The 12,084-nt window shown below is 35.4% G+C and overlaps 1 protein-coding gene across 1 annotated transcript; it reads left to right on the forward strand.

The window, feature by feature from the left end:
• The first annotated feature begins 8,165 nt into the window (after positions 1-8,165).
• Positions 8,166-12,084, forward strand: LOC107464689 (sugar transporter ERD6-like 16). Its single transcript, XM_016083645.3, has 17 exons — positions 8,166-8,481; positions 8,582-8,644; positions 8,744-8,833; positions 8,924-8,983; positions 9,076-9,141; positions 9,242-9,307; positions 9,406-9,481; positions 9,586-9,650; positions 9,737-9,829; positions 9,942-10,022; positions 10,100-10,184; positions 10,274-10,383; positions 10,466-10,525; positions 10,625-10,678; positions 10,774-10,833; positions 10,938-11,052; positions 11,635-12,084. The coding sequence occupies exons 1-17, from the start codon at positions 8,248-8,250 to the stop codon at positions 11,751-11,753; spliced, it is 1,497 nt and encodes a 498-aa protein (XP_015939131.1). The 5' UTR covers positions 8,166-8,247; the 3' UTR covers positions 11,754-12,084.

Genomic DNA, 12,084 nt, shown 5'->3' on the forward strand with positions numbered 1-12,084 from the left:
ATGCCATTTATCATAAAGAGTTCTGCTTGTTCAATTCTAATTTGGTTTCAACTCTCGTAGTAGAAACAAAAAAGTGTACCAAGTACTTCACACGACATAGATAAATTAGAGGACCAAAATATATACTTCTTCAACTTATAATATTTTTAAAGTTTAATTATTTTATTGGTCTTTATAATTTTATTAAATTTATAATTAAATTTTTATAATTTTTTAATTAAATTTTTATTATATTTTTATTAATATAAAAAATATNATTTTAATATTTTCAATATGAAAAGAATGTCGGTACAAAAATAAAAGTAATATAGAAACTCAATTTAAAAAATATATAAATTTAATTATACGTGTTGTGAAATTATAAAGATAAATAGAATAATTAAATTTATTTTTGTTAGAGTATAATTAGGATCAGTTAGTATCATTTATATTTATATAGCATATATGTGTATTTATTGTAGGATTTTATGTTTTTATTGTTTTGATTCTTCTAACACCTATATATACATTTGTACATTGTACCTTTGCATACTCACTCAATAATACACTCTTCAGATTATTCTTTTGTTTCTAACATGGTATCAAGAGCATAGGTTTTTTTTTTCATGAAAATTTGTTCATAGCCTCTTTGTTTTTCTCTTCCGGCAGTTAGGGGTGTGCATGGGTCGGGTGAAACCGAGTTTGATGTGACTCAGACCCGATCCGAAATATATACTGGGCCTATTTATTAGACCCGAACCCGGCCCTAGACCCAATGAAATATATACACTTTCGGGTCACAATTATATCGAATAAAAACCGGACCGTTAACATTACATTACCTTTATACCTTCTTATAAGCTAGCATGTGAAAATATCCAAATTTCCAAGACTCCAACCATTATTTGACATAGTAAAATTCACTTAGAAAAATACAACAAGAACCAACTCTTCTCTAAAATTAAAGTATAACCATAATCAATACTAATATTGTCTAATAACACCAAATATTTAAATCAATACAAATAATACAATATTATGCATTAGTCTAAAATCTTATGCATTTTAAACATAAAACATTAACTTATAGTCTTATAATAACTAATAACACAAAATATTAAGATTTACAATACTTAAATGTCACAAAAGAATAGCCATCATCCATCACTAATAACATAAAATATTAATTGTGTATGATGACCGGGTCTATTTTTGAGACACATACCCGGCCTCAGACCCGGTGAAATCACACCAAATTAGCCCCTAAAGTGTTCGGGACTGGACCGGGTCTTCGGGTCAGGCCGGGCATGCACACCCCTACCGCAGTGTTCTTTGACCTCGTTTTTCAATCCTTATCCAATGCTTTAGTTCGTCACCGCCGTTACCACCGTGTTCATCTCGTCGTTGCGATTCCAACGCATCCAAAATCGCCACCGGACGCGCCCTCACGCGCCACCTGAAGATCAGTTTCTGCTTCAGATTCTCCTCCCTCCAGACGCTTCCAACACTGTTGGATCCACGCCCAGGATCAACGGCATCACAGAGTGCCATGTGTCAGCCATAAACGACCCAGGACCCGCTTCCGCCCGCGTTCTTCTGGATCTCGACCCGCGTTCCACCTCCCTATCCCCATCAGTGTTGACGCATTTTCCTTCTCCTATCACGCGTTGCTACGTGGCATTCTCTGCTGATGTGGCATCTGACGTGGCGACTGATGTGGCAGATAGTGAGACCCCCTTAAGATTTTTTTGTGAGCTCTTTTTAATTCTGCCGTCCATTTTTTCATTTTCGGCCCTAAATTTATATTTTTCTCTATTCTCTTTGATCTTTATATCTAATATTATAGAAAAATTAGATATTTTTGCTACCACAGACAGAAAGGGTAAATTTCTATCGAAACTGTAACCGTTCTGGGCACCTCTTTTCAAACTGTCCTTCTGTTGAATGTCGCAAATGTCAACAGAAAGGTCACATTAGTTACAATTGTCAACAATTGTTCTGCCATTACTACAAGCTCTCAGGACATTTGATTACTACCTATCTTGCTCGTCCACCATGTCCTGATCACCTCAAGTATCATTCTCGTCCCAATTTTTCCAAGAATGTGTCTGCTTTTGCTGTTGCTGCTACTACTGAAACTACCACCTCTGCTCCTCTCAACCCGTCTCCTATCTCTCTATCTGATATTGCGTCTCTTCTTAAGCATATTCTCTCCCTTTCTGGTAATACTCTTGCTGCTTTTTTTACTCCTCCAGGTAATTCTAAATGGTATTTTGATTCCAATTGCTTTAATCACGTGTTTTTTTTGTGTCATCTTTTTTCGTCTTTGTCTACCAGTACAAATGCACCTTCTGTCAATACCGCTGATGGTTCTCTCTTACACGCGACATACAAGGGTCGGTTCTATTTTCTAGTCAACTCTTAATTCCCTGATACTTATTATATTCCAAAATTAAACTTTAATCTTATTTCTGTTGGTCAACTTGTTGATCTTGATTTTGATGTTAATTTTTCTATTTCTGATTGTCGTATACAGGATTGTTAGATGAGACAAATCATCAAGACTGGACGTAAGGTCGGAAGGTTGTTTGAAATCGAGAATCTTCTATGTCAAATCTCTGTGCTGCTTCTTTTCCATCTACCCTTCACTTGTGACATTACTGTCTTGTCCACAGCTCTTTAGAAAAATTACGTCCTCTTGTGTCTCAAGGTATTTTGGTCAGGTTAATAATGAGTCTTTTGATTGCATTTCTTGTCAAACTGCCAAACAACCTGTTTGATCATTTTACAATAATTCATCTCTGGCTTGCTCTTCTTTTGATCTCATCCACTCTGATGTTTGGGACCCTACTCTCACTGTTTCTATTGGAGGAGCTCGATACTTTGTCATTTTCATTAATGATTATTCATGCTTTACTTGGGTTTATTTGATGACTAATCGCCATGAGCTACCTCATATTTTGTAACATCTGAGTTTTGAAAACTAAATAATGAATATATTTAGTTTTCAATTACTATTTTACCCTCAAATTTTTATAAAATTCCTAAACCACCTTTACCCCACTTTTCCCAAACCCAATCCTAAAATCCCTAATTCTACCATAATTTCAGTAAAATACATATATTCAGACTCAGAGACAGGACAAAGAAAAAGAGAAAGAGAGGAGAGACAGGAATCAGAGAGCGAGCGAGTGGAGAAGAAAGGAAGAAGAGAGGGAGAAGAGGGAAGAGACGATGTCGGCGGAGCTGGGTGCCGCCATCACTGTCGCAGAGAAAAATGAAGAAACACACGAGAGATGAGAGACGGTGAGGTCGCAGAACTTCCATGGAGAAAGAGGAGAGCCACGACGGGGAAGAAGAAGGAGGGAGTCCCGTCACCGCCACTGCTGTTGATTGAGACCGTCGTCGTCCCAGTTTAGGCCATCGTCATCGCCAACAGGGCAGAGAAGCGGGCGTGCGAACGGGAGAGAGAAAGGGGAGCTCTGCTGAAGCTTAACAAACCCGACACCTACTTTATATATATTACCAGAAAAGAAAGAGTGCTTGGTCCCAGATAGCTGAACTACCGAGATACTGCTACCTTCCACCACACCGCGAGACAGAGCCGATCTTAAGTTCTTCCACTGTCATTGTGGTTGCCTCCGTCGCAGGTGGAGGAGGCCACTAGAGAAGGGTATGTTCTGCTTCTACTTTTGATTTTCCATTGTTTGTTGGAGCCTCTTGGGCCATAAATGTTGTTGTCGGAGTCAGTTGTGGAAATTGTTTCCAAGAGCCACCACTACTCTTCCTTTACCTTGGTAAAACAAAACCCATTCTGCTTGTGCTTGACATCTCTTTCTATTTTGTTCCGCTTTTATCTACCTTACGCTCTCACTCCATTTTTCGAGCTGTCTTGATTAATTTGTTTTTGCTGTTGTTTGTTACGAGCGAGAAGTGGTAGCAATGCTACTGTTGTTGTTGAGATACATCTGTGATGATGTCTTTAGAGTTGTTGCTGGTGTGAGAATTGAAGCTGCTGTTACTGGCTCAGTCCGAATTCTACGCTCTTTCGTCCCATTCTATTCCAGCCTTTCTCGCCATTTAAATTTGGCACTTCGGGTTCGGTCTCTTCGGTCATTTGAGACCAAGTTGTTAGTAGGTTTTACATTTATAACCATTAACTTCTTGTTTATACTATTTTGAATTTTTAATTATATTTATAAAATTATTATTGAACAATTTTGATTTGATTAAAATAATTGATTTATTATAGTTGAATAATTATTTTATGAAGTTCATATCTTAGAAATTTTATATAAGACTATATATATTTGATAAAGCTTTATATTATTTTAGAATATTTAATTTTTATTCGAATATATATTTTTGAAGCATTGAAGTATTTGTTGGCACTCACTTTGAAATTATGAAATATGTTCTTATGATTGAGAAAGTATGATTAAAAAAGATTGCCAATGAGAATATATTATCTGATTTGATTTATTCGATTCGATACTTTATAATTTGAAAGATTAAATTTTTATTGTATTTAAAACTATATGTTTTGAATTGGTTTGGGAGGCTCGTATTAGAAAATCGTAGTTAACGGCGGTTATGACGTTAACTTAGATGCATCTAACTCAGATTCCAACTAGCAGGGGTGTTGCTAGCCTAACGTGTAATGAGTACCTATTTTTTTGTCGCATTCCTTGAAGTATATGCTCCATATGTCACAGGCAGGATCCAACCATTCTTAGTTATTTTAATTTTTTGTTAAAAATATATAGCTATTTATTTTAGAACTTGTAAAATATTTGTAATTTGCTTATTCAACTTATATTTGAGTATGTTAGGCTTGCTATAGGATTATTTTCCTGAGCACCGGTCATGACTCATTTCGGATCGTGACAAAGTGGTATCAGAGCCTAGGTTGATTCTGTGTAATATGGAGCAAGTGTTCTATGGTAAGATCACAATTGTATAAATAGAAGGGCACCTATTTGTACAAATTGTGGCACTATCAAGTGTTCTATGGTAGGATAACAATTGTATATATTAACTTTACCACTATGATTAAAACTCAGTTGTTTAAGGTCATTAAAGTTTTTCGACGCGATAATGCTATGGAATACCGTGATTCTAAACTTTTTAACTTTTTTTGCAGAACATGATACTTTGTTTGAGTTTTCTTGCCCTGGTACGTCTCAATAAAATGGACGAGCTGAACGCAAATACCGTCATATTCTTGACTTTGTTCGTGCAATGCTTCTTTCTTCTTCATGTCCTAAGCGTACTTGGGGTGAAGTTGTTCTTACTGCTGTTCATGTTATCAATAGACTTCCTTCTTCTATACTTAATAACATTACTCCCCTTGAGCGTCTTTGTCATACTTCTCTAAATTACAGTTCTCTTCGAGTTTTTGGTTGTGTCTGTTTTGTTCTTCTTCAAACTCATGAACATAGTAAACTTGAACCTCGAACTCACATGTGTTGTTTTCTTGGTTATGGCACTGAACACAAGGGTTATCGTTGTTGGAATCCTCTCTCTAGATATATTCATATATCTCGTCATGTTGTATTATGGGAGCATCATATGTTTTCTCGATTCTCCTCATTTGAATCCATTCCTCCTACTCAGTCACCCTTTTTTACTAACCCTAATGTTGATCATTTTTCTAGGGATGATTCTATAGGTTTTATCTCGAGTAAACCTTTATAGCATTTTACTCTTCTGCTTTCTTCATCCCCGGATGATTCCAGACTTGATAATGATCCTACTCCTACTGTTATGCCTCCTCCTTTTACTTGTTCTTCTAAGATAAGAAATCCACCTCTTCATCTTCTTTATTATCATTATTTTTCTACTATTTTCATCAACATGAACCTAAGTCATTCAGAGAAGCCTCCACAAAGTTAAATTGATAGCAAGCAATGCAAGAAGAAATCCAGACACTTGAAAAAGTACACACTTGAAATTTGGTTGATCCTCTTTCTGATAAAAAAGTTATGGGTAGTAGATGGGTACACAAGATCAAGACTCTTTTTGATGGTTCTATTGACTGTTATAAGGCACGATTAGTTGCTCAAGGTGGTATACAAGAGTACAATACTGATTATGAAAAGACTTTTGCTCATGTTATTCGTCTCACATCTATTCGAGCTTTCCTTGCCATTGCTGCGGTAAAAAAATACTCTCTCAATCAGATGGACGTGAAGAATGCATTTCTTAATGAAAATTTGAAAAAGAAGGTCTATATCAAACTACCTCCAGGTTATTCTTGTCCTTCTTGCAAAGTTTGTCTCCTTCGCAAGGCACTTTGTGGTCTTAAGCAAGCTCCTCGTTAATGATTTGACAAGTTCAGCACCACTATATGCAATCTCGGTTTCACTTGCAATCCTCATGAATTTTCTCTTTATTTGTAAAAGTGAACGTGGAGTTATTCTTCTGCTTTTGTATGTTGATGACATGATCATTACTGGAGATGATGTTGATGGTATCTCTGATCTCAAAGCTTCCCTTCATCATTCTTTTGAGATGAAAGATCTTGATTCTCTGAGTTATTTCTTAGTCTCGAGGTCATATCCACAGATGACGATATCTATCTCTCTCAAGCTAAGTATGCTTCGGATCTTCTTGCTCACGCCGGGATTACAGATAGTCGCACTGAGTCTACTCTCCTTGAGCCTAATGTTCGATTTACCCCTATGGATGACACTGTTTTGGATAATCCTACTCTTTATCGATAGTTAGTTGGAGGTCTCGTCTACTTGACTATCACACACCCAGATATCGCCTATCCAGTTCATGTTCTTAGCTAGTTGTTGTCGGCTCCTCGTACTACTCATTATGCGGTCATTCTTCGCATTCTTTGCTACATCAAAGGCACTTTGTTTCATGGACTTTATTTTTCTTCCCATTCATCTTTATCCCTTCAAGCGTACTCAGATGCTGATTGGGCTGGTGATCCCACTGATCGTTATTCTACTACTGGTTATTGTTTGTTTCTTGGTGACTCTCTCATTTCCTGGCGAGCCAAGAAGCAAACGTTCACTGCTCGTTCAAACACAAAAGTTGAATACCGTGCTCTCGCTGACACCACTGCTGAAGTTGTCTCGATTCGTTGGCTTCTCGAAGACTTGGGTGCTTCTCAGTCGTTCCGACTGATATTTTTTGTGACAACCACAGTGCTATTCAGATTGTTCATAATGATGTTTTTCATAAACGCACCAAATACATTGAGATTGATTGTCACTTTGTTCATCAACATTTCTTTATTGATGCTGTTCGCCTCATAGCGGTTGGAATTCTGGATCAGACTGCAAATATTTTCACGAATACTCATCATCCTACTCGTTTTCAAATTCTATCATCCAAACTCAAGATAATATCTTTAGCTTCCACTTGAGTTTGCAGGAGAATGTTAGAGTATAATTGGGATTAATTAGGATCAATTAGGATCAGTTAGTATCACTTATATTTATATAGTATATCTGTATATTTATTATAGAAGTTTGTGCTTTTATTACTTTAATTCTTCTAACATCTATATACATTGTATCTTTACAAACTCACTCAATAATACATTTTTCATATTGCTCTCTTGTTTTTAATAATTTTTAATTAATAAATTACTATTTGTTTAAGAAGATGCCGAATCTAGTTTAATTAGGAATATTATTGTTTTCATAAAATCAATCGCAATGGCGCGTATTGGCATGGACTTGTGGCAATGATTGAGCCAAAACCGTGGAAACAAATATACAATCATACCTCTTTATCCAACAGCTTGCACCCTCCTATAACAAACATATTCAAATGTTGCCGATCCATCCTACTAAGAACCACGTAAGATCATATGAATAAACCAACACCAATAATGCTACTCACCACAAGCTTCACATGACTTGCTGCTCTATCTATGCTCAGAGGTCAATACCATTCTGCTCTAATAGATAAGGCGGTAATGGAAAAATTAGTTTTTTTATAGAGATATTTTTTTCTTCATTATGTAAACATATACTTCTGTTTTAACACATTTTTCAAAAGAATCACCACGTCAATGACAGCTTCCTTCCACATGTTAGAAAACTTTGAATCAAACAAAAAGACTAAATATCTTGTAGTGATTGACAATGATGTCGTTGGTACATAGAGTACTATATATAGTATCCAACACATGCCCTTTTTTTCTTGCATGTCCTCTCTTAGCATCACTGCATTGCTCTCAATCACTGGGGTGGTTATTCCATTTTCTTCTGTAAGTTTGAACCATATTGCTACTTGAAGAAAATGGCAATTGAGCAGCACAGTGATGTGGAGAGTGGACATGACAACAACAACAACAATAATAATAATAATAATGGGCTTCAGGATTTGCAAGAGCCCTTCATTGAGCAAGGGAAGAAGGATGTTTCCTGCAAAGATATTGAATCTAATACAACAATGGTGGAACATGGATCCATTGGAATGGTTCTGCTCAGCACATTTGTTGCTGTCTGTGGTTCTTTTTCATTTGGAACTTGTGTGAGTATACATAATATATATATATTTAAGAAATAACACTAATAGATGGATGTACAAAACAGGAACATGTGTTGTTATGTTTAAGTGATTATTTTGGCAGGTGGGATATACAGCACCTACTCAAGCAGCTATCAGGGAAGATCTTAATCTATCCCTTGCTCAGGTTGGTACTATAATCTTCTCTTCTTTCATTGACACTTATATGATGCTGTTTGAACTTTGAAATATTAGAAAAACTAATTCTGTTTCGTGGGGATGGCAGTTTTCCATGTTTGGTTCTTTAGTAACCATTGGTGCAATGCTTGGGGCTGTAACAAGTGGCCGGATTACCGATTTCATTGGACGGAAAGGGGTATGTGAAATCTAAATTCTAAATAAGTTTATGCAGTTTATAAGGGACTTTAAATTTTGATAAACAATCATTGGTTCTCATGGGAAACAGGCAATGAGAATGTCAACAGCATTTTGCATAACAGGATGGTTAGCCCTCTTCTTCTCAAAGGTATGCATCTCATGCAATATGTAAATTCATCTCCTAACAAAAATGTTATCAAATTTGAAATGAGCTTCAATTTGTTATTTTGTCTGCTTCAGGATCCTTACTCACTCGACTTTGGAAGATTTTTCACAGGATATGGAATTGGAGTTATCTCATATGTGGTAATTAACTATAGTATATTATAATATTGATCAATATTTTTCTTTTCCTAATTAGAAGCTTTGATAGAAAGCTATATCTTATGTTAACAAAATGGAACAGGTTCCTATATATATAGCTGAAATAGCACCAAAGAATCTTCGAGGTGGACTTGCAACAACAAATCAGGTGGGAAAACATTAAGAATGATCATATTACTTGTTTGATTAAAATGTTGAAGCACACCATTGGAGTGAATTTTGGTCTTAACTGCAATTGTATTGCAGCTTATGATTGTTATTGGAGCTTCAGTCTCATTCTTAATAGGAAGTGTCATAACTTGGAGACAACTAGCTCTAGCAGGTAAACCATAATTAATACCATTAGCTTTAAAGTTTAATTTTCTGCATAAGGACTGTTGTGAAGAAAAAGGGTCTAACTTGAAGGGTTTGGTTTGAAAATTGAAGGACTTGTTCCATGCATTTGCTTGCTGATTGGTTTGTGGTTTATCCCTGAGTCCCCTAGATGGCTGGTAAGCATTGAGATACATTAGTACAATCTTAAAGAGAGTGATGCAAAATTGTAGATTAATAATAAAAAGTATATATATTTTTTCAGGCGAAAGTTGGTCATGAAAAAGAATTTCAAGGAGCATTAAGGAGACTTCGGGGAAAAAATGTTGATACTTCTCAAGAAGCTGAAGAAATTCTTGTACTTTCTTAGCTCCAATCATTAACTTATTGAACATGGTTAAAATGTTTCTTAATCAAGTTGATATGCTTGATCATCTGAGCTCACTTTTCTCAACTCATTTTTCTTATAGGATTATATTGAAACTCTCCAAAGCCTTCCTAAAACCAAGCTTCTGGATTTGTTCCAAAGCAAACACGTGCGATCTGTAGTGGTAAGTGGCATAATGTTCATACATACCAATTTTTGTATATTTACTCAAAGATTTCTAACTGTTTGTGATGACTTTAGATTGGGGTGGGATTAATGGTGTGCCAACAATCTGTTGGAATTAATGGTATTGGATTTTACACAGCTGAGACTTTTGTAGCAGCCGGTAAGTAAATATATGCAGTGGATGCATGCTGATTTTGAAAAACCAATATAATCTTCTGTGTAATTAATCTCCTATAACTTTATTTCCAGGACTTTCTGCTGGCAAAGTTGGTACCATAGCCTATGCATGTATGCAGGTTCCATTTACTGTATTGGGAGCTATTTTAATGGATAAGTCTGGAAGAAAACCACTGATAATGGTAAATGTTGAACAATACATTTCATTCCATAAAATGAAGAATCAGAATTTTTTATTTTGATGCCTAATTGATATACTTGTAGGTTTCTGCATTTGGGACATTTTTAGGCTGCTTCATCACTGGAATTGCCTTCTTTCTCAAGGCAAGTCTTAAATTTCATATATATATATAACACACCAAATCTCTTGGAGTGTATATCTTATTTAGTTCTGAAACTCTGACTTGTGACTTCATGAATCAGGATCAAAGCTTATTGCTCGAGTGGGTACCGGTGTTAGCAGTGGCCGGCGTGATGGTGCGTCTTCTTTAAACTATTGATCCCTTCTCCCATGGAATTCTTGTTCTTTAAGCTCATATTCTCACCATCCTTTTGCCTCTGCTTGTTAACAGATATATGTAGCAGCGTTTTCAATTGGATTGGGACCAGTTCCTTGGGTGATAATGTCTGAGGTATGTGTCATTCACTTGACACAACATAAACTTGAATGGTCTTGACTCATGTAACATGTTCAGCAAATATAAGATTCTAACTAATACTATATTTCATACTGCAGATCTTTCCCATACATGTGAAGGGAACAGCTGGGAGCTTGGTGGTTTTGGTTAACTGGCTAGGAGCTTGGGTAGTTTCATATACTTTCAACTTCCTAATGAGTTGGAGTTCTCCTGGTAAGCATAATCTTAGTTTCAAATAATTGTCTATTTGAATAAAATGGCATGTTAAATAATAAAGTCTTGGGGCAACAGATTTTAGCAATTTTGACTAGTAATTGGCCAATATAAACATCAAATGGTATGTGTGTAAATTCTTGGAAATGTAGGTTCAAACTATATTGATTCGTGTGCAAATTCTGATAAATACAAATAAAAATGATGTGTTTCATATGTGCAAATCCTTATAAATATGGGTATAAAATATAAATTATTATTAGTCTAAAATAATAATATTTGCTTGTCATGTAACATTACTGATGTATTTATATTTTAAAGAAAAAAATAGGCTACAGATACATAAGTCTGTATATAAATATATTATTAAGTGAGGATCTCAAAAGATAAGTTGACAAAAAACAAGTATCATACAACACATAGATTAAAGAATTAATGTATCTAAGTGTAAATTATTGCGTCCGAATTCATTGATTTCTCTTTGTATCAGATAATTTAACATGAAGGGAGGAAATAATTAGCATTTGTATTTTGTTCATCTAACTCTAGATGGTAACATATATTGCCATTTCTTTTGGGCAGGTACTTTGTTTTTGTATGGTGGATGTTCCCTCTTAACTATTGTATTTGTAGCAAAGTTTGTACCAGAAACCAAGGGAAAAACGCTGGAGGAAATACAGTCATGCATTAATTATTCATAGAGATAATAACTTAGGGATAATAACGTCCGGACTTGGGGTAGCTTAAGCCAAAAATCATATCACAATGATGTTGTGCAATTATTGCTGTTATGGATAGGATAGGCATTGCCAAATATGGCCCCAAGTTACAGAATATATGGATGACATGTGCACCAGAGATAGAATAAGTTGATACTTACTAATGTATTCTGTCCATTACTCCATTATATTTTACTAGTAGTACCTTATTTATAGAATAATTCAAATTATTCAAGCATGAAAATCAGGTGTCGTTTCACATTTAGTTCTTAAGGATCAAACCTAGACCATTATCTTTAAACAAATTAAATAA

This window comes from Arachis duranensis, chromosome 1 (genome assembly GCF_000817695.3).
Source record: "Arachis duranensis cultivar V14167 chromosome 1, aradu.V14167.gnm2.J7QH, whole genome shotgun sequence".
Lineage (NCBI taxonomy): Eukaryota > Viridiplantae > Streptophyta > Magnoliopsida > Fabales > Fabaceae > Arachis > Arachis duranensis.

Coding starts and splice junctions, on each gene's coding strand:
- LOC107464689 (XM_016083645.3), top strand. CDS start 8,248: ATGGCAATTGAGCAGCACAGTGATGTGGAGAGTGGACATGACAACAAC. Junction 10,384..10,465: donor GAAGAAAACCACTGATAATG/GTAAATGTTGAA, acceptor ATATACTTGTAG/GTTTCTGCATTTGGGACATT. Junction 10,834..10,937: donor CTTGGGTGATAATGTCTGAG/GTATGTGTCATT, acceptor TTCATACTGCAG/ATCTTTCCCATACATGTGAA.